Source organism: Coenobita brevimanus, chromosome 76 (assembly GCF_032717465.1).
Source record: "Coenobita brevimanus isolate Jiangsu-jjx chromosome 76, ASM3271746v2, whole genome shotgun sequence".
Lineage (NCBI taxonomy): Eukaryota > Metazoa > Arthropoda > Malacostraca > Decapoda > Coenobitidae > Coenobita > Coenobita brevimanus.
This window is the reverse complement of record NC_137029.1, coordinates 5,502,848-5,530,327: the sequence shown is the minus strand read 5'-3', so window position 1 is coordinate 5,530,327 and position 27,480 is coordinate 5,502,848. Positions and strand designations below refer to the sequence as shown.

General features: G+C 39.9%; 1 protein-coding gene across 1 annotated transcript; it reads left to right on the top strand.

Annotated features, from left to right (window-relative positions):
- Nucleotides 1-1,222: 1,222 nt before the first annotated feature.
- Nucleotides 1,223-24,449, top strand: LOC145408263 (ionotropic receptor 21a-like). The gene is made up of 5 exons (XM_080279032.1): nucleotides 1,223-2,143; nucleotides 6,449-6,699; nucleotides 15,355-15,550; nucleotides 23,823-23,966; nucleotides 24,255-24,449. The coding sequence occupies exons 1-5, from the start codon at nucleotides 1,223-1,225 to the stop codon at nucleotides 24,447-24,449; spliced, it is 1,707 nt and encodes a 568-aa protein (XP_080135158.1).
- The last annotated feature ends 3,031 nt before the right edge of the window (nucleotides 24,450-27,480 follow it).

Here is a 27,480-nt window from a genome sequence, read left to right as displayed (position 1 = left end):
GCGCAAGAGGTCAATTCAGTTTTGCTGGGTCCCTGGCCATGTTGGAATTGCTAGTAATGAATGTGCTGATTCGCTGGATCGTTCTGCTTCTCAGACTCTTACGTCTCCTCCTTGACCCATTCTTGTTCTTGATTGTTTTCCTAATCTTACTTGACTCTTGCGTGACCTAAGCCAAACTTCCTGGGTCTCCCAGGTCACCAGCAAGCTTCATCTCGTTACACCTTCCGATCAGCCATGATCCATTCACCTCAGTCGTCAGTGGGAGACTGTCCGTGCTCGTTTTCACTTGGACCATACCCGCCTCATCCACGGTCACTTAATTAGTGGTTACCCCTTGCCACTTTGTTAATGTTGTAACTGCCCCCTGACTACCCGACATCCTTTTCTCGACTGCCCGTTCATACTCCACATCCGTCACTCTGTTTTTCCTTTCCTCTTTCTGTTACTCCGCCCCTCATTGGTTGGTGATTCCTTTGGTGATTCTTATACTTTTTCTGTTTCTAATATTATTGCTTTTCTTTCTGCCCTGTGTATTTTGCATCTAATTTAATTGTCCCTCCTTCTTTTTTACCTTAGTGCCACATAGCCCCTCTAGACTTGGTGCTATCTTTTCTCATTAATCATCCATTCATTCAGTCACCACGACAGCGTTCTTAAATTTTTTATTCTAGTTACTGCTTGATAATATTACTTAGCCTAGGGCTGGTCTCGTGCTGTTCAAGGGTTAAAAGCAGTCTCTAGAATGAAAGCAAAACTTACTTTCCTTTAAGTACTGATTGCTCTTAAGTTTGCTCGTCATTTTATATTCTCGACAGCTCAAACGAACCGTCTTCACCGTGTTTACTATCATGGTCGCCAAGAGTGTGGCTTTGTTGCCCAACATCAGTGCCGCCCCCGTCCTACTGTAGTTATTTTGTGTTTGAGCAAAAGCCTAATGAATTCGTTTACCTAGCAGTGCAACCCATTCTGAAATGCATAGTTTTGTTGCGTGTGTGTCCAGCTAGATGCGGATACAGAACTGATATATAATTAAGACGGCAGGAAATATGATCTCACATCAATACAGAGCAAACAGTGGTGTGTGGGCAGAAGGATCGAAGCACCACCCGATTAATCAGTCTGCTGCCACACTCCTTCGGGCTCGCTGATCATGACTGGTGTTGCTGTTACATATCTCTATCTCCTCCTTTCAATGGCCATTTCGGGAGGGTCAAGTGTGACTATGAGAATAAACCAACTGGAAGTGATGCGAGAGGTGATATCGGGACCAGCTAGAGGTATGTCGCTAGTGCTTCACCTGGACACTGCTATACCGCCACATATTCAGCACGTAATAATGAGTCAGCAGGAAGTGCAAGAAGCGCCTCACCTTACTTTTCATATGGCCCTCAACTACACTCTGTGGCCTCTTGACTCTACTGTCCTCCATGTTGTGATCTTCCTCAGACACCGACCTGATCTGCTTCGATCACTGTGCCGCCACTGGACCCCTCGTTACTTGCTGCTCCTCAGCCTGGCGCAATCTCAGAACCTCTCCATCCTGGGAGAGAATGTACTGAGTAATGTGGAGAAACTGGCGCTGATCGCTGGTGAGAGGCAAGGCCGGTCTCGTTTGTATACCATGTCTCCATTCTCCTCAACCACACCTCATTTTCTCGGCTACTGGAAACCCCGACAGTACACTCATTGGGACACTTTGTTTATAGACAGGTTTGAACACTTTGCTGGATACACCTTCCATATAGCAAACTGGCTTGTTGACGCTCCATTTCTGTATGTCAGCAATTCTTCTGACAAAAATCCTGAAGGAGTGTCTTTGGTGATGCTGCAGACTTTGTCCTCTCCGTTGAACTTCACCTACACGCTGATGAAATGGGATGATGAAAATCACAGCTGGCTGGATATCTTGCGCATGATTGAAAAAAAGGAAAAAAATTTTACTCTTAATAACTATTACTTGACGTTTGATCGTGCCAGAACTCTAGAAGCGTCAGTGCCATGCTGGGATGACGGCTATGGTGTGTTCCTGTTGAAACCACAACCATTACCGAAGTGGATGAATATTCATCGACCCTTCAGTTTCTTCGTCTGGGTCACAGTCTGTTTTTCCCTTGTAGCAGCAGTTCTCATCACAATATTACAGGTAACTGATAGTCTCGTTACATGTGCCACATATTTTCATTACCATAACCTAGTTTGATGCCCACATGAGATGGAAAGACTTAAGAGAAGAAAATAATCCTGTTACAGTCTCTCACCTTTCATGCCAAGGAGGGTCCACGTACAAAACTGCTTAAACCACTAATGTTCAAATGTGAGGTAGTCACAATCCTGCTGCTGTGACCAGATACCGCTGACACACAAAGTGAATTCATGTCAAAATAGCCATTTTCAGCAAAGGTGACGCTGTTATCTGAAAGATAATGGACAATAGCAGGAATTTTTATCGGGGACTTTTTGGATTTCAAGGAAATTGAATCAAATGAACAAGGTTCATTTTCTATGGGCTCGAAACTACAGGCCTGAAGGTTATTCACGGAATCTAGGAAGCTGTTGGCAGGTGCGTGCTTATGAATATCAACGAGTCCTTACTGAGGTTTTTATTCCTCTCAGGTAGCCTCCCCCAAGTTTAATAAAAGTTCCCAAGTTAATGGACGGACTTCTACCACCGTAATCCTCGCAACATCTTAAATAACGTTTTGCATTACCTTTCCAGCTGATGTGATGATCTTAATCTTAATTAACGCTTGTCAGTGGATGTGCTGCCACTGCATGGATTGCTGCTATATTCGGATGGAAGTAACAGAATCAGGTCCCATTACTACTTACAAAATTGGTGCTAAATTCTCATAAGCATATGTAACAATGACAATTGATGGTTTCCTTTCATGAACTATTGTCGTCTTTAAGGTAAGAGTAAAACGGATGAGAAAAGACTTTGAGAAAGTTAGAAGTTTTAGGTACTTCAGGTGGGCATACATGAAATTCAGGGATCTAAAGTAGGCCATAAAGTAGCAGAAAGGGCAAAAGTATTTTGGGCATTGTTAGCAAGTAGAAGGACAAATCATTGCCCGTTGAGGACTACATAGGCATATGTGAATAAATTGTAGTGCCGACTGTATGCTAGGGATGAGGGGAATGGGCCTTAAATGCTAAAGACCATGGGAGGACAGATATGTAGGAAATGAAATGTCCTGGGTCAATATGTGGCGTGAGATGGTTTGAAAGACTGAGAAACGACTGACTAAGATTAAACTGTTCAACAGATGCTGGATGATGGAAAGAGTTGACCTAAGTGTGATAAAATTGGCAAGGCCATATGGCCACATGGAGATGTTAATCCAGTAAACAATAAAATCGGAATAAAGAGGACGAGAAGCCAGAGACCAAGCAGAAACTGGAAGAATAGAATGGTAGACCCCTAATTAACGAGAAGACTAAGAGTGGTCAAATGAACACGATAAATTATAATTAAATAAGGAAGGTGCATATGGGGAGACGAAATGCTGTCCTTGAACTACACTCCTGTGGTGAAGACGGGGAAACTGCATAGAAATGAACTGTGACCCAGTGTGAAAATCTCAGGTTTGCTCAGAAATCGAACAGACCAATGATTTCCATAATGGAGATTCGACCTCAATTATTGTCAGGAAGGATGAAGGGAGTCCATGAGTGTCAGATTTTATTGGTATATATTTTTGGCTTTTTCTTTCTCCATTGATGCATTATAATGTACCTAAGTTAGTTTTTATATTTTACTGCTGTTGTATTCTTTTAGAGTTAGTGCCACATATCTTACTCAGTTACGAATATATTGCAACATCTGCATGGATTCCGTTCACTTCGGTGAGTAGATGATGCTCTGGAATTTTCTCTCTTTAATTTTCACAACTCTCCTGTCAGCCAATAATGCCTTGTCATCTTGTTAACTCCCCTTCCCAGTTCTGGCCTACAGCGCTTTATTATGGAAAGAAAAGAAAAAATTAAATGGTACGAATCAGCAAAATCTGCCTCTCACAAAGTTCTACAAAAGAAAGATAAACTACAGAAAAGTTTAATTTGAGAAGCATATACACATTGTGTTTAAGAAACTGTAGGTCATGGACAACGGAAAATATAGACTAAGTGATACAGTCAAGAAATGATGCTTGTGTACACAGAATAGCGTGAGTGCCATTTACTCGTAACATTTTCATTGCATGACTGGACACACACACACACACACACACACACACACACAAAGAGAGAGAGAGAGAGAGAGAGAGAGAGAGAGAGAGAGAGAGAGAGAGACGCATTGTCCAAGTGAAATGAGAGAAGCTGAAGTGAGTCAGTGGGAATCGGGAAGTTCAGACGCAAAGCCTTCGACTCCACCCTGTTCAGAAGTGCTGCATGTGGTGAGCCCCTTAAACATGATTGTTATATTGGACACGCGGACGTAAAAGTGATGTGGACAATCTCGGCTACTGATTAGGGCTAACGAAGGCATGGAGTCGCACCACGGAGTCGCATCAACATACATAGCCTTCGTCTTTCCAAGCTAGAAAATGAGAAAATGGTACACTGGGGACACAGAGTTTGATAAAGGAGTAAGGTTTTTATAGTTGAAGATCGGGGTGAGTTGAAAGGGGGAGAGCTTGCTATTTTTATGGCAATGGAGTATGATTTCCTTGCCCCACATTGACGATTTATATAAGTTTGGAGGCAGCTGTCCCAAACCATTATCTGGAGATTGTTTAGTGACTGCTGAAGTGGTCGCTTTGAGAAGTAGGTGAAAAGGTTTAGGATGGCGTCATCAGCATATGAGTGATCAGTTAATGAATGGGAAGATTGCAGAAAAAGAGATAGAACCTTATGGAACACTCATACTGACGAGGAAGAGGATATGAAGTACATCGTCTACAGTCAAAATTTTCAGTGCGTATGAATTTTCTGTAATGGTATCGAACTGTAACATTATAATGTTTTTGTTCATGCTATTGCCCAAGATCCACCTGATACGGGACCGAGTAAAGCAAATAAGGAAACTGCCCATCTCCAGCAGCCCACCATCATTTCATGGAATAGGGAGTTGCGGGACTTTCGTATAACCAGGCAGAAGAGCTGTCCATTTATATCGGTGCCACCTAGAGAAGGGGTCCTTCTGCAACACCTAGATAATAATTCAGCATACTGTTAAGAATATACTAAATTGAACAAAGGAAAGTAAAGACAGTGCATGACCTAAAAATACTAATTTCTAGGCATTACTGAAACCTGTATTTTCGTTTAAAAAAAAAAAAAAAGGTAGAGTAAGCTTCTCATTAATACTCAATCGAAGTTTAACGATCTAACTAACAAACTGCAGCAGCAACGCATTAACTGATTATCAAAGCGCTTCCAAGTATTTCATCATCATCATCATTTTTTTTTTCTGCCCAAGGATGGAATGAGGTAAGAGCCATAAAGTAAGGAGAGAGAAAGTACGAATCTGGAAAAAAATAATAACGGAATAAGCCAGACAAAATGAGCGGCACACCAGATTCAGTGGTGGGCTTTAGGGATTAACTTATATTTCCTACTCTTTACTCTACTTACTCTATTTCTACTTAACTACCTACCGACTTCACCTCTTTGCCTACCTCCTTCCCTGGCTCCTCTCCTACTTACTTCTCCGCTTATACCCCTGCCTACATACCTACCTGCCCAGCTTCCTAACTAACTTATCTACATATCTATGTCCCTGCATGACCTTGCTTACCTCTCTCCTTGCCTTCCTACTCACCCGCCCGACACCCTACCTGCCTACCTACATCTCTACCTGCCAACCTCCATACCTACCTCCCAACATGCTTACGAACATAACATGCACTTCCATATTTATCCACTCACCTACCTACCTACTTCCCTGCCAGCCTAACTATCTACCTCTCTATCCACTTAATTGTCTGCCTCCGCCAACTAATGAATTAGCGACACAAGCTTGTATTTTCTTGAGATTTGCCTGTTTCTGGAGGGTTATATCAGTATTTTGGTGAGGGCATAAACTACTGTATTTTGAACGCTCTTTCCAATCGTCTTAATGTCATAACTAAGGACTTGTAAATGAAGCCATTTTGGACATATATCATCTCAATCGTCAAAATCTGCACATAATTATGGCCGCTAGTGCAAGCATAGTCTGACGGACTGATAGAAAATAATTTTTATAAGTTCAAGTTATAAGTTCTTCGGGATTTTTTCCTATAATCCATAAACCCAGTACTAGTGGCTCAGACTTTACGGAAGTAAACATATGGTGACGTAATAGGCTTGCATCTTCCTACACGGAACTTTTGACCAATAGTCTTTACTCCGGGCATTATTTAAAAGTAATGGAGCAGGTTTCAAATTTGCCAAATCCAACAATAAAATCAACTTCTTACCATTTCACTAAGATGACTTTTCCTGATGATTTCGTTGTGATGTACAGGAACAGGTGGAGGGCAGGACAGGGCCAACAGGGGTGGTGGCTGCCTGGTTATTTGTGCAGCAGACCATGCTGAACCAGAGCCTGCCACAGGTGCCGCATCGGTCTAGCCAGAGGATCTTCTTGACCATTTGGTTCCTCTGCTGTCTTGTTCTCAGCGCTGCCTACACCTGCAACCTGGTGGCCATCCTGACCAGCCCTATTTATCCTCAGAGACTCCAAACCCTGCAGCAGTTTGTTGATAGTCCCTACAGGTACTTTAATTTGTGGGCCAGATACTCAAAGGTCATCAACAGTTATGACAGTGGCCATCATAACAGAAATATCATAGGTTATGATATGTGGCTAGGATAAGAAGTGGGTGGAGGAAGTTCAGGGAGGTGTTGTCTCCCCTAACACTGAGAGGGCTCTCCATTCGTGTTAATGGATTTTTGTATGTGGCATGTTAGGAGTTTAATGCTGTGTGGTAGTGGAACTTGGGCAGAAAAGGAAGAAGATATTCATAGGCTCAGACGTACAAAAGTGGCAATGATTAGATGAATGTGTAGTGCGTCTTTGAATTCGAGACATGAGGGGGAGGGTTAAGACTGAAGAGTTGAGAGGAAAAGTGACACTGGAGTGTGTTGTGTTGTGATGAGGAGGGATAGTTTGAGATGGTCTGTGCATGTCTCGAGGATGCAGAATGACAATTGCGTGCGGAAGGTGAGAAGTGTGAACTTCGGGGTTAGGGTTGCGAAGGCAGACCGAAGAAGACATGGGACGACGTCATAAAGTGTGGCCTCAGACATAAAAGACTGAACAAGCAGGCTGCCAGACATCGAACAGCGTGGAGAACCGCTATTAGGTGACCGAGGCTGTCGAATGCAAGCATGTTGGAGCCTTTGTAAACGATACGACGACGATATGCCTGCATTGTCATGTCTCATGTACTCAAAAACAGTTATGATTAAACAGTTCATTAATTATTTTACTTAAGGCTCGATAGAGGGCCAAGTGGTATATGCTCTTCCAATCACCATCTCAGTATGGCAACATGATAGCCACCGAGGGCTAACCCATACCCACCAGCAGAGTACAGTCAGCAGCTGGTTAAAGTTCTGTGTATAATATATCGGGCACTTGTTTTGGTTAACCGCAAAATAAGTTCTTTCTTCTTTCCTTCCTTTATTTATTTTTTATTGATGCTTTGCTAATAACTCATTATTCCTTTTTCTTTTTTTGCTGTTTCTGTTTTTTCCTTTTGTTATTTATTTTTTTTTCCCAAATAGATACTTTCAAAATGCATTTATGATTTTTTTTTTTATCGACTCCTTTATTATATCGTTCTCCGATTTCCTCATCCTAATTGATTTTGTGTGTTCTGCTTGCTTACTCCCAATTCTTATCTCCACTGTACGGCCCAGAAAGTTTTCATGCAAATATCTCTATAGACTTCAGGTTCCCACTTTTAAGTATGAGAGCTTAGTTTTCTCCAGGTATTTTTGAGAGTACCACTATATATCTGCAAATATTGTAAATGGATTATTTTAAAAATGCAATGGAAAAATTGCAATATCAACATCATATCACACACACACATTGTTTTAATAGCAGATCTTGCTCACTCAAAATATAATACCGGTACTGTGCAGTATACTACTTATTATACCATACGGTACGTTTTTTTCCACCAGCTGCTCCCTCAGACACTACCCTATGACTGCACAAAGTCGCTTTGCTCAATTCAGACTTTCACCCTTACTGCGCTGATCAGAAATGAACAAAGCGACTTTGTGCAATCATAGGGTAGTGTTTGAGCGAACAGCTGGTGGGAAAGAACAGGTTTCAGCTGGTATGGCGCTTTGCCCCTTGTGGCGTGCGAGGCCACTTTGTGTATATACACCCAATTTAGAAAGCAGTATTTTCAACACATATAATAATCTTACACATTCACTATACTTTTTAAAACTGTGTTCAGAACAGCTTTTCTGCTCTAGTGCTCCAAACTCACATATTTAATATTCACCAGAGCCATTGTTTACAATTGGCTCAGTTTTATCTTGACTGAGTCCAGCTCTCTTTATTCTTCAAAATATTCATGAAAGAATATGCTCATTCACATACATAGCCATTCCCATATAAGCTCATTTTTTTTTTTTTTTCTGTAGCACAGTTGTCAGAGTATTTCATTGTATTTTGAAGGTCACAGAAAATTAACAGCGTAATTTTCTTGTAGAAAAATTTGGTGTGGATGACAGGACTTCACACAATTTCATTTCAGCAGCTGCTGGTGGATCTTACTGAATTGGCACATTTTAAAGTTTATTTACGTCAAAATTGATTCAAAGGAGAGATTGAGACAGTTGGAAGAGGAGTTTGGAAGGGTGTGTGAAAGGAGGAAATAGAAAGTAAATGAGAATAAGAGTAAAGTGATGAAGTTTACGAGGTTGGTAGATATAAGGAGGATGAATATAGTTTTGAATGGTGAGTTACTTGAGGAGTAGAGTGCTTTAAGTATTTAGGGTCACATGTTGCTGTGGATGGAAGAATAGATGCGGAAGTAAAGTTTAGAATGAATGAAGTAGGAAAGATGCTGAGAGGAATTAAAAAAGTGTTTAGATGTCGTTCGCTTAGAATGGATGTACAGAGAAGGCTGTATGAGGGTGTTGTGGTACCGACTGCGTTATATGGGGCTGAAACATGGAAAATAGGTGTAGCAGAGAGGAAAAATTTGAATGTAATGGAGATGAGGTGTCTGAGGAGTACGAGTATGTGTGGAGTGACGCTTATGGATCAAGTGAAAAATGATGAAGTGTTAAGGAGAATTGGAGTTGTGCGTGAGATGGCTGACCGAGTTGAGCAGAGGGTGTTGCGATGGTTTGGGCATTTGGAGAGAATGGATAATGAGCAATTGGTGAAAAAGATAATTAGATCTGATTTGAGATGTGTATGGCTGAAAGGAAGACCACGAGTAGGATGGATGGACAGTGTGAAGAGAGCATAGGATGTGAGAGTGATGTCTGTTGAGCAAGGAAGAAAGGCTGTGCGTGATAGAAATGACTGGAGAGAAAATATGAATGAATAAATGATGACGCAGCCCTGAGGGGATATTCTCCCGCATTTGGTCTGATCAGCTGATCAGGTCAGGTGCGGGTAAGGGGATGGATCCAACATGGTGTGGAAGGGGTAAATCAACTCTGCTGTCGGGCCCTGCTGCGGATGTCACTGATTGCACTGTGCAATTGATCCTCGTGCGGTGTGGTGCGGTGAGGATCTGTCCCTTCTCCCCTCGGGGCTAAGATGCGAATGAATGAGTTTGCGTGGATGAGTAAATTGGGAGTGTGTCGTCCTGTCTCGGCTACCTCCCTTTCCTTGGGGGAAGCAGCCTAGGTATATACATAGATAGAAAACGTTTATTTTACAGAAGTATGTTAAGCTACTTTTGCACAACTGACAATTTTATGATTATGCACATTCGGTGATATGTATTATGTTACTGCTTGTTCAGTTGACAGTTTTGTGATACAGAAGTATGGTATACCCTCCCCCTCCCATGACCATCGTGTGACTGATGAAGTTTTCAGTCAAGCCCAGGTGGTTGCAGGGAATTAACCACTGAGACAACTCTATAACAAGGAGGGGTTGTCTCACCGAGATCTACTGTATGATATTGAGACTCTCCGCAGTGAGCATGTTACTTTGGCCGCCATATTGAAACACCGCACCGGTCGCCTCCACCAGGGTATTGCAATTGGAACTCTGTTCTAAGCTTGCTGTCTGTTTCGCCGTTGCTTCCATAAGCTGTGCAGTGGACCATGGAACTATATTTTCCGGATTCATCGGCTGATTTCAAAAGGCGCAGGCATCAGGCGAGGTGCATAATCATGTATGCCACTACATCATGCCTCACTGGGGCTCTGGCGACGGGCACACAAACTACGTGGCGCTTCCCGTGAGAGAGCCCCTCCATACTATAGATCGCAGTGGGTTGTCTCCGCGGTGAGCGTGTGACTTAAAGTCGCCAAATTGAAACACCCGCGTTCGTCGCCTCCACCATAGTAATGCAATTGGAACAGTGTTCTTAGCTTGCTTTCTCTGTCTCAGTTCTGCTTCTATATATATATATATATATATATATATATATATATATATATATATATATATATATATATATATATATATATATATCATAATACAAAAAAATACATGGATTATGATTTTTTCTGCCAAGCTCAATGAATTATATGGGATTCATTTTGCCACGAGTATGAATAAAATAACTTCATAGAACATGCTTTTTCGATTTCGTTTTTCACTGTTACCTTAACTTAATGTCTGTTTAATTATGTTGGTAAAGCTAAAAAATTAAGGTCGATGGAAAGAGCACACAGCCTACATGAAAATAATGTATATTTCGCCATCATAAAGTGATATGCCTTAATACTGTAGGACAGTGATGCAAGTTTTATTAATTTGTGAACATGATTGTCCTCAATGGAGGTGTCAAACATATATGTGTTTAGATAATAAAATTGCATAGTAATAAAGTGTGAGATGTGTAACACAACTGTGAAAATATCTATAATAGTGGCATTGGCTGATACTTTAAGAATTCCTTTTCGTTCTTTTGCTAAGTTTGAAAACGTCACTCAGTTTCATGACAGATTTTAACTATGCTCACTTGCATCAAGAAAGCCTCCCCTGTCTCTCTTGTTACTAAAAGTGCTCAAATAATTATTGCATTTAGCTGCTTATACTAGTGCTTCTTGACAAAACGTTCAGATTTCTCATAAATATATGAAATTACTGACATCGAAGCACTGACTGCTGTAACTATATTGCAACTCTCGCTCCCTTTCTCTCTCTCTCTCTCTTTGAACGTCTATTTTTTGCACCGTGGAATTTTTAAAAATGGAATGCGAATATCCTGCATGTCGAATGAAGGTAAACAAGTGTATTCCATTTTTCAGCAATATTTTAGAATTATCAACAAAATATAATTCTTACCTGTGAACTGAAATACCATCTCACTTCGAAGAATTCCTGTGCCCATTTTTGCATATGTATGCTGCAGAGTAGACCATGGCACTATATTTTACTGATACACCTGCTGATTTCAATGGGCGCGGATGTCAGCGGGGTGTTTCAACATGGCTGCCATTACACAGCTCTGCACTGGCGGCGGACCAACAAACTACGTTACACAACCCAGGAGATAGCCCTTTCATGTTCTAGAGCTCAGGTAAAGCAACCACCACTGTTGTCGAACAGAATCCTGGAGATGGGCCAAACTTTATTTGAAAACCAGGCAGGTATAGGTGAACAGTTCAAAATTTCGTGACATTCTGGATTTCAGAATGAGATAGATGTAGAATAAAGTCTGACAAAGTTCGAGGATAGAAAAGTAAGTTACGGCAATATACAGTAGGTTACCGTTTTGTTCGCACAGCATTCTCATCGTAGAGAGGACAAGGAAGTTTGATGCTAAATTTTTATGATGTTATCATACATATCACCCAACAGTCTCCTCTCCACAAACTCTTCAGTCGATAGAAACACTTGGAAAGATTAATTTCGTGTTTATATTGACAGGGAAAAGGTAACATCATGTTTATGTTGACATCTGCCAGCTCGATCTTCCGTCAATCCACCACCTCGAGGCGCTTTCAACCGAGGATCGATTAAACCTGCCTAAGTGAAAAAACCCTCTTTCTTAATATCGGTGATCTGGGATTATGCTGTAATCCAGGGTTTAAACTAGGACTCAGGATCTAAACCGGCACTTGAATTTGGACCTAAAATCTCATGGCCTTTGAGGCAGGCTTTACCTTCATCTGAGAAGAAAATGACTGTGATTTTGTCTTTTTCTGGTAAAAAAAAAAATAATAATAATGAGAATCAGTGCAGCAAGCTATACAATTCACAAAATATATATATTCTGGCCAGGTCTAACACACTTCCACTTCTATTTCCCTACATAGTGGGCCTGTCTCCTGCCTACCTACCTTCCTGCCTGCCCACCTACCTATGTTCTTACCCACCGCTACCTGCCTTCCTCCCTACCTACATCTCAGCTTACTTTCCTGTCGTCCTCCTTACCTTCCTGTCTCCCCGCTTTCCTCCCTGCCTAACCCCCCTCCCTCCCTACCCACCTGTCTACATACTTTCCTCACTGCCTACCTAACTACCTACCTCACTGCCTGCCTCCACCTCCTGATGAGTTAGCGACTCAGGCGTGTATTTAGTTTTCAGCTATTCGCCAATATCTAGTGTAATGAGGGTATAAATTACTGCTTTTTAAACACTGTTTCTAGTGATAAAAATTTTATACATAAACTGAAAATGAACACATTCTTTGTGATTGTGATCATAGGGTTGCTCAGAACGTGGAGAGGATTTGTTTGACATCTTGATAATCACAATCGGTCCACAGGTAAAGTGTGCTTTGTGAGCGCGTGACGAGAGTCCGAGCGTTTGCCCATACGCCTGTTATCATAATTTCAACTAGGTATAAACTTTCAACAGGACACGTGTTTTCGACAACGCATAACATTCCAGGCACTGAATGTGCATATAGCAAGGCGCCATAGCATTTATCACACAAGCAATGTTCAGTTCCCTGCTTCCGCCTTTCCGTGTCAATGAACTGCATCTGTAAAGGTTTGACTATTGATCGAATGATGACACCGAAAAATGGGGCAATTACCCTTGCTGATTTCACTCCCAAAACATGGGAAAAATGTTCAAATAAATTATGAGCATAATATCCGATATTTATTTGCTAGAATTCATGCAAGAAAACATAGTGTTACAACAGGAAATCTATTCAAAACTCGATTCCATACTGAAGCATGTCAATTAAAGTCCTCGGTGCATTCCCTTGGAAAGCTGGGATTCCAGTGTATTTCTTTGGTCTTATGAGTAACTATATAGCCAAAATCTAAATTTTTTATTGATTCCATCTGCTACCTGTTGAAAGAATCTCTTTCCCATCTCTCACAGTAGAAAAGTTATTAGCCTCTGAAAACCATTGCGGTTGGGCCATTTCGTGTCAGGCTGCTCATTTCTCACCTGAACGTAAACATCGCTTCATTATGCTTGCTCGCTTCGCTCGCTGCACTTGCCCGCTTTGCTCGCTGCACTTGCTTGCTCGTAATAATTGTGGCTGCTAGAGCACCAAGAGACAGACGGACTAACGAATTGGCAACTACAATTCTGGTTCAAGAGCTCTTTGGCCCTCGACTTCGTCTTATGGGAAAAATTACCTTCCAGTGTGGTAAACTGCGACACACTATGTTAGTATCATTCATTATCGTTTGGATCCAGATTTTCTTACCTCCAGCTCAACCTGGTCACTGCTGGTTAACTCACATCTGAAGTATAATGTCTTTTATTGTAAGGTACAGAGCATGAGGCGCAAAAAATCGTAGAACAGCTTCAGTTTGTACAAATACCTCATGTTAGCTTGATCTCCCTTTCCATTTAGTTTATGATAGTGCAGAATAAGATTTCCTTCCTTCCTTTCCTATGAAATTTCCATGACAGCTTTTCTATGTTGCATGATAGTACATAGTAATTCCTGGTATCGGTAACAGGGTTGGTGGATGAGGGGCTGGGGAGCATTCCTGCTTGATATCCTTGTATTTTTACTCACATAATAGGTACTGTACCTTAGCCATAACTTACCTTATAAGAAACAGCCTCGACAGAACCAATAGGTCTGTTGCTGTCCGCTTTCATTTGTACCATGCTAACCCACTTTATCCCACATTCGTGTAATTTTTGTTTCTTCATTATCTTCATGATCTAGACTTCCTTTCCCAACTTAGGGTGCGGTGAGATAAGGATAGGGGAGCCAGGAAAAACAACAGAATGGGATGCAAACCAAAGTTTGTCCAGTTAAATGGGCCACATACCTAGTCAACCCCCCAGATCCTGACTGTAGCTGTTAGGCACAAATTTATTCCACTTGTATCTTCAGTCATTTATCCTACAAAGTCAATCTGACTACTGTCAGAGCACTTAACGTCACTCAGGAGATTACCACTTACGCTACCTGATTTTTAAGAAATCCATTATTCTGGTGAATTTTCTCTCAGTTTAATTTTGTGTGTGCATTCATGAGTATGACGGTAATTGCTTATTCATTAGGTTTCTATAATAACTGGAAACAAATCTATTTTCAGAGACTGGACTGTGGCAAGACTACAAACCTTTTTCTGGATTCTGACTAAATTTTTTTTTTTTTTACGAGATCCTACTCCCCATAGCCTGGAGAGATGGCAGTCAGAGACTTGACAACATTAATAGTAAGGTCACACCGAACGCGATGAGCGGGGAGGTAGTATCGAGCGAGAAGTAGCGAGGTGAACATCAACGCGATGCCTGTTGAAATAGGAGACGGCAACCTCACGGGCAAAAGATAGTCAGAAGCTGTTCACCGGTGCAGACCTGCCTGTGGATGTCACTAGGCAGTGCGCGACATTTTGGAACATGCTGCTTCGTGTAGCAACGAGCGTGGACGGTGAGCGGAGAGACAAACCTCCTCGCTCATTTCATGAGTTTTATAACGTCGCCTCATCCCTCCCCGCTCGTCTCCCTGTTTGTTGCGTTCGGTGTTGCCGTACACTAAGAGCAAGAACGTCGCGACAGGATGAAGCGAGATGAAATCGTTGTTCCACATTATTTGAGCAGCGTTATGAGAACCCAGCACATGTACTATGTGTTTTATTTAGTGTAAGCATGCAAAAAATGAAATACAAATAGAATGTGGTATGCCAACTAGTTTTTCAGCCAACTGGATATAGGGCACCCAGGAACAAACCTACCGAGATTTTACATGCTTTATGGCTAAATTGTTTATTCAAGACTAATAATTGCCTTCAAGAGTACTTTTGTCACGGATAATTCATAATTTGATTATTTTGCAGATTAACCGCACTAGACAACAAGGGTTATGTCCAAAATATGTTGGTAACGTCAGAGATGCCGCTATTCCGAACGCTTAGGAATAAACTTGACTTGGCTGTTACCAGGCAAGAGACCATGGACAAGGTTGTCAATGGGTCACATGGTTTCGCCCTGGGGATTCGACATGGACGATTTCTGATGGACAACCGGTTCAAGGTATATAATCTTTATTATAATATTCAGACTCTCCCTTCACAACAGATTATATACCAGTATATATATATATATATATATATATATATATTAATCCTTTATTTTTGTCAGCCTTTATTCCAGTTGAAAAGTAGAGAGGCGAATTTATTTTAACTTATCCACAGGTATTGAAAAATTAAGTCATAGCGCATTATAAGTCGAAAGGCTTAACCGCTTTATTCAGTACGGATAATCTGTACAGGTAAAGGATTAATTTTCATTCTGATACAATAAAAACACAAAAATCCTGATGATTACACATTTTCTTGATAGCAATAAGAAGTAAATATATTTTCTGAGTAGATATGGAAGAAAAATTTTAACTTCTACGTGACCATTCAAATTAATTGTTTTTACACATACAGCTATTCATACATAGAGAAGGCAATATCTTTGCATGTTTTTAAACGCCTAGCACACACACCATTTATATTTGTATGTTTAGATGTAGGCCTATTTTTGTAGTGCAACAACAACTCTAATATCATATTATTAAAAATCTTAAATATGTTCAAAGCATGCTTGAAATATGCTGTGTTACCTTAATTATAAAACTGTTTAAATTTAGCCCAATAATGCTGAGTCAAGCACAGTAATACCAAATTTGATCACAGGGATCCGGTCGCATTTTTTCTTTCGGGGGGGAGGGGGGGGGTATAATTGGTCATCCAGTCATACTGGTATCGTCGGATCGAGTGCCTCGAGGAAAACTTGTCACAGTCGCACCTTCATCTTCCCCAAGCACAATAAGGTATTATGGCAGGTTAAAGTTGGGTTAGGCCTAAGCTGGTTAGGTATAGGTTGCTTTAATGTCAAAACACGGTTTTTCAGAAGATTTTTTATTTATTTATTTATTTGCCTAGCTGTTTCATCTATTCCTGAGCGAAGGCGCAACGATGCCGGATCATTTCTCGCTGAACTCGCACTGACATTGCCAGTGCGACTGGATGTCTAGTGTATCCGACGGAATTAAAAAAAAAAAAAAAAAAAAAAAAAAAAAACGCGGCCCGGGCCATCAAGCTCGCATGAATTGAGACTAAGGTTGTCAGATGTTCCTAAGTTTGACATTTTGTGGAAAAGGTTTAGGGTAAACAAACGCTTTACTTTAAGCGCCTTACCAAATCAGTTTTTCTCTCTAATGGTCTTTAACATTTTTATTGTTATTTATGGAGCTGTAAATGAATTATTCACGTTGAATTTCTTTCCCTGTTGTTTTTAGCCATGCCCCTTCGCTGTATCATCTGTTTCTCCAATGTGATGACGGACACTTCTCTAAAATGTCAAAGCTGCCTTTTAATACCTCTTCCTAACTTTACATTCAAACAACTTAACATAATCTAGCAATTTATCCTAACTGAACCTTCCAATTTAACCTAATATAACCAAGATTCAGGTAAGTTTTACCAAGTCTGCCATTACAAACGTTGGTGAGGCATAAGGAACATCATTATAACAAGGGAGAAAAAGTCATGAGAAAATAATTGTTTACCACCAAAAAAATAGAAAAATGCAGAAAACTGGAGTAATAGCACAATAAATTGGTAAGTCCCGTCTGCTGCTTCAAGTAAAACATATTTACCAGACTACAAACCAAATCTTGGTGTGGACTACTGAATCCACGTTTTCGTAACCTTTGTATGGAAAAATCAAGAAAGTGTTAGGCATGAATTGTGTAAATGATACAAATGAGTATGAGCGTCTGTTTTGCCTGGGCACCTTTCACATACGCATTGTGATAACATGCGCGGAATGGGATAATTTACAGTAGACTAATTTGGAAGTGTCCGGATATGCTTCTTTTTTGGCCATGGGTCCACGAAACGCGAGACGAGTTTACTCCAAATTCCGGTTGTCCCACAAACATAAAAAAAAAAATGAGTACTTCGTATATATATATATATATATATATATATATATATATATATATATATATATATATATATATATATATATATATATATACGAAGTACTTATGTTTTTTTTCATGTTTATGGGACAACCGGAGTGGTGTAGAACATTTCGTGAGGAAAGACTGGCCTCTCAAAGAGAGTGTCACACCAGACTCGTGCAACTTTCTGAGAGCTCCACTATTCTCCAGAAAGAAGGTTTTGCTACCTCATCTGCACTTAAAACTTGGTCTTGTGAAACAATTCGTAAAAGCCATCGACAAGGATGGCGATGCGTTTCTGCATATCCAATGTTTTCCAAGTTGAGCTTGGCAAAGATGACGGCTGGCATACTGTATTCACCGGGCCGTAAGTTCGAAGAATATTTACAAGTCGTGAACTCCAGGGTATAATGACCGATGATGAAGAGCTCATTTGGAATGCTTTCAGATGGGTTGTGGAAGGTATTCTTGGCAACCAGAGGAGACCAGATTACGCACAGCTCGTCGATGACCTGATCGGCGCATTCCACCAGCTTGAATGCAGAATGTCAGTCAAATTGTATTATCTGCATTCCCATCTTGATCTCTTCAGGAGAAACTTGGGTGCAGTCAGCAAGGAGCATGGAGAACGGTTCCACCAAGACATTCTGCTGATGGAAACTAGATATCAGGGCAGGTGGAGCGAGGCAATGATGGGCGATTATGTTTGGGGATTGTTGTGCGATTTTCATCACAGCTACAGAAGAAAGTTAAGATCAGAAGTGCATTACTAGATACTATGTGCCCTGCATTCCTTGTGATGTTACTGTTTTCTCATTTTCTAGTTATATTCCTAATATACACTGTCACGAGTCGGCTCGTGACATCAACTTTGGTGGGAAACCGCGAACTCTAGTGGAATCCCAGTGTTTATCGTTCAGTTTAACCGTTACGTATTCACCCGGTAGGGAGTGTTTTCAGAACAATTTTTCACTGTGTCATAAATGATCGTCTTTGTGCGAGACATTAGCACTTCTGCTGAGTGATTTATTATGGGCGAGTTTCGCTCATTCTAGCCGTTAGCAATGCGACTGGACACTTGCCTCTTTCCCACGATTTGAAGTCAGTCAAGATTTGTACGCCGCGGAAGCAGGTAGTGTGTGTCAGTGTCCTTCCTACGACGCAGTTCCCACCGCCAACGTATTCCCACCTAGCGTGATTGGCGAGAGACTTAGCGTGTGCAGTGTCCTTCCAGTAACGACGCCCAGTCATCCACTTTGTCCACTTTTCTGACCAGTATTTTCTTTTCGTTTTTTCCTAGGTTTAAGAGTTAGCTTTTGAGTGAGCGAGTGAGTGCGATCTCCTTATTTTGAATTCATTTTGAAATGTAACATGAATTCATTTCTCTGTAGTCAATAAATTTAACAGTTCTTTTTCTTGAGCTTAATGTAATGTAAACTCGTGTTTTATTTTCCATATTAAGCTTATTTCACTTATAGGACCTAGTTTGAATAAACGCTTTGCTATTCATAACTGGTATTTAGGCCAGTCCTATTGTATTAAGCTTAAAATCCGTTGTGCCATCTAGGAGTTAATGCACCAGCAAGAATCTGTTATCATTAATAGCATTAGTTACTTATTGTCAGGGGTGAAGTCACTTTCTCTAGAGGCTAACAGTACTAACAAACAGCAATTGTGAGGAATTAGTCTCTGCTGTGTACTGTTGAGAAAGTTTATAAATTCTCGTCCTTAGAGACTCGGCGAAGCAAGCTGGCATAAAGTAATCATTGCTTGATTTTCACAAGACAGTTCATTGTCCCTGCTCTCAATATTATTGAAAATTATCCTTTAATATTGCATAAACATTAAAAACCCCGTGACATACCCCCGGAAATATATACATTCATTGACATTCTCAACATTTTCGAAATAGTAACAAGTTGCAGTTCCTGTCCTTTCACGATACATATGTTGTTGCATAATTCCTGTAACTCTAGATTTATACAAAAACAAATAGCATATTCGGAATCTATGCATTGACATTGATCAGAAACAGAGTAAAAATCAACCTTACCAAAAAATTGGTGTAAGTTTGTTACACAGTGTTATGTATTTGATATATGAATATCCACTTTTGGTATATCTCATTGACACTGGATCATACTTATTGAATGTCATTTATGGTACGTACATTACTTTTTTCTTATCCTGAACTGATAAGCTGATATATATATATATATATATATATATATATATATATATATATATATATATATATATATATATATATATATATGTGTGTGTGTGTGTGTGTGTGTGTGTGTGTATCTATTAGGGTGCATCAGAAAATGAAAATCTGATATGCTTTCGCTTGGATATTTGAATCCACTTCGAGAAGAGATGTGGTAGGAGTTGCACAAGGAGTTGTGCAGCTGTATTAGCATAGGTTAGTGAGGTTCAAGTAGATGCGACTGGAGCGAGTCGTAAACTGAGTACTGCATACTGGTATGTGTGTGCATCTTCACATGTGATGCACTTTTGCTTGCTGGATATTATAATCCATTGTACTCCTTGGGACACTGTGTCACTCTATGGTCTGTGATACCAATCAAGAATTCTGTTTTCTTCCATTTACAGGCTGTGGTATATCCAGTGTGATTTTGAAGTATGCAAAATAAATATTTTGTCCGCTGTTACACAGAAGGAAGAATTTTGATACTGAGCCGAAATTCAGTATGTTGTGCATTCCTTAACCCCTGCACGCCATGGGTTTTCTGACGTCGCCCACTCCTCCCTACGGGGAATTTCCGTGTTTTAGGAAAAAATACCTTTACTTCAAACCCAAATATCTGCTAAACTGTAATAACTAGAGGAAAAATTAAAGATACATAAGACTCACCAACTTATTCTCTTTCAAAAGAAAGTATCCCCAGGTCTTCAGGTGGTCCTATCAATGAGTAAGGATAAGTAAAAGATGATTGGTTTTCCATGTTTTGGCTGGCTGTTTCCAAGTGTGCGCCACTCCCAGTGACCCTGGACTCGCTGGCTAGCGTTGGCAGCGCTGACCAGAGAGGTGACTGTAACACTGCCTGGCCTTCCTTCCAGAAACCTGGAATTTTCCACTCAGTCTTTGACTTTTCCTTACTCACCATCGTAAGCATGAGTCATCACCCTGTTCATATGGTTCCCCATACGGTTTTTGCCCGTTTCATAGCGCCACTATGCCCCACAGGTGAGTGGGAAAACAAGAGCTCTTTGGTTTTCTGTACTCACTTCTTGCGTCAGTTATAAGAGTTTCTCCCTACTACAGCACCTATAATTGCATTTGGCATCACGATTATGAGTAATTGCACTTTGAGAAGTAAATGCTCTGGTTGTTTCACGCAGTAGGCCAATGGCTGAGTATGAGGTAATTACTTGTACTAAAATTGTGACTAATTTGTATTAATCAGAGGCATCGTGAAAATATTACTAATGTTATACACAACTTACATGTTTTGTACTTCACATCACAAATACGCTTGTTCTGAGATATTCATCATTATTTTCTGAGTAATGAGGGAAAATAATTAGTTATAGCCAACTAGGTCATTTTCTTTCTCGCCCACAAACTCTTTGTTTTCTTTCATGTAGCAGGTAGGGTAACTCAAGGTATTTCCAATCATTGTTCCACAAATAACCATAAACGGTAACACTTATTTCATTGCACTTGTAAAGCTTATAAAACACTTATATCATAACACTTACTAGATATAACTTATACTGTCTTACATTTCACTTAAAAAAAAAAGTACATACTTGTTTACCATTTACAGTTTCCCATACACCTGCTCAGTCACAGAGCCCTTTCCCCTGGTGGTATGGGCAGAATTTTCGACCGGGGTCGATGATACAATCGGCCCATTGTGTGGGGGAGCAGAATCAGACAAGGGGGATGAGGAAGACATCACTCTACTCTCCACCAGTGCCATGCACAGACTGACACACACATCAGTGGAGTACCTTGGGTATCCACCTACCCTATGGTTGTCAAAGAAAATGGTCATGGGTTCAAAGGTTGGCAGGAAGATGCTTGCAGCTGTACACGTCAACAAGCATTGCTCCACACCCAAAATCGTGGCGATTATACGTACACGTCAACTGGTGCGTAGGGGTTAAATGATGCCCGAACCAGGAGAAAATTTGCACATGCTTTTCCTTCAAGTGGTACATCCATGAAAGCACAGCCAGGTGTGCAAAAGTTATTGCCCAGTGCGATAATTTGGCCTATGCAATAAATGATAACATGCATGCAGTATACTGTATTTAATAACTATTACACATGGCGATAAATATTTTAATAAAAGCTATTTCCTTTGTAATACATTAATTTTATAGATGCATTCAGTATAATCTTTAGGAAATACTTTGAACATTTCTGCTACACATAGTGATATTTGCTTCAGTGAAAGTTATTTCTTTGTTTCAAATGCATTATTTCTATAAAACTTTTATTCTGCATAATTTTGGGAATTATACTGTACTTTGAGAAAATGTTATTCTTTTTAAAGTGTACTCTCCTATATTTTTCTTCTTATAATTGGACGAGGTTGGTGTAGTCTTTAAAAAATTCAATACGTCTGGCCCGCCAGCTGAGTATCAGTGCAGTTCTGGCACCCAGTTCATCAAAGGTTGCGACCCCTAGTATAGGGGTCACAAGTGACCAAACCGTGAAGCATACTGCAACTGGTTACTGATCAGTAAAACAGTTCTTTACTGAGGCCACGAAAAACATTAGGGTGCACTAGCCAAATTAAGCTGAATCTTAAAAGTATTTTCCTTCTCAAAATCGCTACTGAAACTTAAAACAGTTTCAACAAAAACTTTCACACACGTCAGAAAATCTGTACTAGTGCCAAGTAACATGCGAAATTTCAACATAAAAGCAATAATTTTTGTGCAGAACATTTAGCTTTCCTAGAATTACGCTGACAGGTTAAGTTCGATGGGCAAGGTCAACTAAAACAGTTTTCATATTATTTGAACCAAACTTTGTGCAAGGGTTTAAGTCAGGCAAGAAAGAAGAGATTCATAAGTTAGAAACAATCAGCCAAAGGTCACAAATCAATGTGTCTTTGTGTGAACAAAACAAGTATAACAATTTTTATTAGATGAATCAAGTTTGGTGGATGGGTTGAGAATTACCTGAGGGGTTAAGTTTTTGTTTTTGAGAGTATTAGGCCAAAGGACAAGGTCACACGGCAAGGTCAACTTAAGCATTTTTTTTTTTTTTTTTTTTTTTTTTTTCCTCAGTGTAGACTAAACTTTGCGAAAGGGTTAAGGTTGAAATAAGGATAAAGATATTCGAATTTGAGAACAATCAGTCAGACATCAAGATTAGAGGGAAAGGTAAAAGGTCAAGGTCACCGGGGAAATGGATCTTAAACAGTTTTGGCCTGATCTGAACCAAAATTGGCGGAAGTTTTAAGGGGTATGCCAGAATGAAGTAATTCAATATTGTGTGTAATTAATCCCGCGAAGGTCAAGGTCAGAGAATAAAGTCAAATATTTGGCACTTAGAACAGATGGTTTGCAGAAGTGTTGTACTCCCTGAATAGTCCATGACCGAGATTTATGATGTATAATACACCTTTATATCCTGCTGTTGTTATTTATTTACTCTGAGTATTGATGTTTGTTTTAGTAACATACAGGATAAAATGGTGTAATATCCAAGATATATGGCATTATAGGAAAGCATGCTACGAAACCTCCTATACCGTCGCAATTACAACCTTTGACAGACAAAAGACATCGAATATTGGGTTTAACGATGGCGGCTTCTAATCTGATGCCTCAGCTTGGACGAAAAAAAAAAAAGAAAAAAAAAGTGGCATGTGCCGAAATAAGACAGGACTCTTTCATACTTCACTACTATTATTTGGAGCAAGTGGCACCTATTATTACTTTAAGGCGATTATAATCGTCTGGGCGTAGCTAAAACAAAGACATCCTTATTGTGACAAGCTTAAAAAACATTAAGTATCAGGGCCAGTGTAATGCACGCTCATTCCATGTAATGGGATAGTCTTTCATGTCAGTATTTTGTATAAAGGCATAGTCAATCAACACCAATTTATATCTAAAACTTCATTAGGCCAGAAAGGCAGAAAACTCCTATTTATTGAAGTTACACGCCATGACCTCCGCCGAACGATCCAATGATATAAAACCCTTTTATTGAAAAAGATAGTTGAAGCTTCATATATTTCGCTCAGTCCAGTTACATATATTAAACCAGGTTGATATTCACTGCTCATTTTCCAAATCACAGAAACTACACAAGCCGCTTATACATCACCCAGTAAACATATGACGCTACTTTGCCAGGTCGGTGATTGGTACATGGTAAGAGAAACACTCTACCCTGCCTACACTTCATGGTATTTCCCTAAGCACACACCGTGGAAGAAGTCATTCAATCGTTATATCAGACGTATAGGTGAAGCCGGCCTTACTGATCACTGGTTCAAGGTATGTAAGCCATTTGGATACTTTAGATACCAAGTGGTGTTTGTATCTCTCAATCTACAGATAGATAAATAGAGATATAGACAGACATAGTTTCAGTGTAATAACTATGTTAGGAATAATTTACATTTATTTAAGACTGCTAATTTGTAGAGATAATAATATGGAGGGTAGTGATTCAGTGCCAGAACCTAGTTTGACTATTTCTCTAAACTAAGCAGTTGTAACAAATCATGAACAGGAAATGGCTAATTTTCGCACTAATAATGCAACACCAGTATCTGCTTCCAGGTTGAAGAGGCTAAGATTAAAAAGAGATTTCGAACAAGTGAAGAAAAAGTCGAGATGCCTTCCTGTGAAAAGACTGTGGTGCCCCTTGCATTCAGACATCTCGAGGGAGCATTCTACGTCCTTGGCCTGTCGTGGGTCTCTGCCAGCATTGTATTAGTTCTGGAACTAGTTGTACACCTCATATGGAGACACTAATCCCACTGTGCATCACTTAGGAATTGAAGGACACAGCCCTTATCATAATGTCGATGTAATATTAACATTAATATATTTGTAGATAACATAAGGTAGGGATTGTCTTTTCACTCCCGAGTGTGATACCTTCACCTATATAGTATGATCTATATCAGAAGGAGAAATACTTGTCTGAGACGAGTAGCCAACTGAAAGTAACTACTGATACTTTCCTTTTTATGTACTATATTGTTAGCTACGTACAATAACCGAAATAAGTTTAGTGTAAGTATGTAGTTAGTGTCTCGAAATTAAATAATGTCAGTCTGAATCCTTTAACCATAGGATACACTTTGTATATCATTCTGACAAATGATAGATGATTATATTGTGCTGAGGAAAGACCTTCTTTGTCAAAGGGGTTAGGTCAAGTTATTAGGTAAAGTTCCTGAGTTCTGAGCGCATTTTAATTAAATAAATGTACAACTCTTGAACAGACAGCCTGTCTGTTCAGAATTAAGCATAATACTATGAAAGGCATCATTTTTAATCAACAAACTTCACCCCAAAAGATTAGAATGCTGGTAGAGGATAAACACTGAATTTTTGTTGGAAGATAGGCAAACAATAATCAAGTGATGAGCTGGAGTGTAACTTTCACATTCTCCATTACCTGAGTGGTATTATAATAAACATTTATTGAAAAATTTACCCAGTCCTTCAAGACTTCCTAAATCTTTTCTCCAAGAGTAATTTCCACAGGAAAACTATTTAGAATGATAAATACATTTTCCTGCTGTTATTTCGCATGTGCATGCCCAGCATGTCAGAGCAGGTCCATGCCAAGTTTTGCGTCAGTGCGTGTGTCGGGGGCGAGACCCAAGTACCCTCAGCAGGAATAGGCGCGAGAGGGGTCGCTAAACTCTTGTTGCTAACTATAATAATAACCAATTCACACGAATATTAATGCAAACGAAAATTTGAAAAGAAAACAATATCTAACCCATTGTGCCTTCCGGTGAACCATCGTCGGCTCGCTCACTGTGGGCACTAAGGACCAAGCTGTCATCAGTTTGGTAGACTTTCTAGCACCTCATGCTTACCAGTGTATTTTTGAATGCGACTGGATAATATTTCCTTGAATATAAACAACAGACAAGATGACATTAAGATACAATAAGCAGAATAAATCTGTGGAGATAAGGTGCTAGAAAGCTTCCTAAGCTTACCAAAATACGGACTCCTATGTCAATGGCAGTGAGAGAATACCTTGCGATGGAATCATGTCAGATTTAGGACGTCCAGGATATTTCCTCTAGTACCGGGAGTACAAGTGACAAGGCAAACAAGGACGGCTGACCAGCTGAAACTGGATAGAAATATTTTTATGTCCTGCATTAAAAGGCAATCAGGTCATGTGGACATTTACAACATAATGAAACTAATTTTTTAAAAACCTACTGTAGGAAGTCAAAGGAAGAACTAGATAGAGGGAAAACATTTGAGTTCAGCATTAGTCCATTGTCGATAATCATACAACAAAACTGAATATCAAAGTAGATATTTGAACATAATCATTCAAGAACAATTATATAGTTTTATGCGTAATATGATAACTGCATCATCACCTTCATCATCATCATCATCATCCCGACAACTTTTCCCACCCAAGGTGGAGATGAGATGGGGTCCACAGGGAAAAGATGATAGGGGAAGAATTAAACAACAATTTGGCGAATTAAAATTATGGTCCACATTCTCAATCACACACAGTTCAGTCGCTCAGAATCCAGACTCCACTTCATTGGCATAATTCACATTAGTGATTATCCTTATGGGTGATCCCAGCATGGAGGATTTCCGGAGAGAAAAAAAAAAGTGTTTTCTCGGGATCCCAGGATAGCAGGATAACTGGATGAAATCCTCCGTCTTTCTTTCGAACAAGGAAAAGAGAAATATTTCATGAGGAGGTTCCGTGTGTGATAACTCCATGATCTAACATAATTTATACTTCTTACTCTACGGCTCGTCTATGTGGGAGGCGATAAAAAGCTACTATGGGTCACAAAAGTATCGGTGCAGATGGGGTCCGATGCCAACCAAAAACATTCCATCAGCTGCTGATGTTTACCAAATTTTCATTGTGTATGAACAGAATCTGTTCGTATAAACTTAATAATTTCTGTTGTCTCCCACTCTCGGCTGAGAACACTGTATGAGAATTGTTTTATGCAGGTAGATAAGTAAATAATATATGTGTTACAGACAAGCTGTTTTGTGGTAGAAAATAAGTGATAATATGCTTGCTAAGTAAGAACACACACACACACACACAAACACACACACACACACACACACACACACACACACACACACACACACACATGAAGTGATATTACAAGACTCCTACTTACCCCCTTCACCTGTAAGAGTAGAAGATATAGATATATTTCAGGTTGGCTGGTGAATAATGTGGTTAGTTTCCAATAAAAATTACACACTTAAAGTGGTAATTATAATTTATCCTTAGTAACTAGGTAGCCAGTAATATGGAGGGGGTGGTAATCCTCATCCCAGCCACTTCCTCCGTCTTTGATCAATTTCTTCCCTCATCTGCCTTTCCTCCACTCTCTCTACCTTCATTCCTTCTCCCTTTCCCTCCTTTATCACTCTCATATTCCTAGAGGAAGCAGTGGTAATGGCTGCTGAACCCTAAGAAACTCTTAAAGCGGTTGACACTGGTAGGTATTGGAAAATCTCATTCTGAATCTTGTCTGGTATTGTATGGATCCCATCACCATCCACGAGACCTGAAAATTTTATTTTTTATTCAGGAAACTACATTTTGAAAGCCTGAGTTTCAGACCAGGAGTTTGGAGCTTGTGTAAGACTTTATGAAGTTTTGAACATGACTTACAATGTTTTGACTCAAAATAGTAAGATCGTCTAGGTAAGTGAGAACAGTATTACCAAACATGTCGGCCAATAAGGCATTAATGACGAGATGAAGTGTGAGATGTGCATTACGAAATCCAAGAAGTATATGGATGAA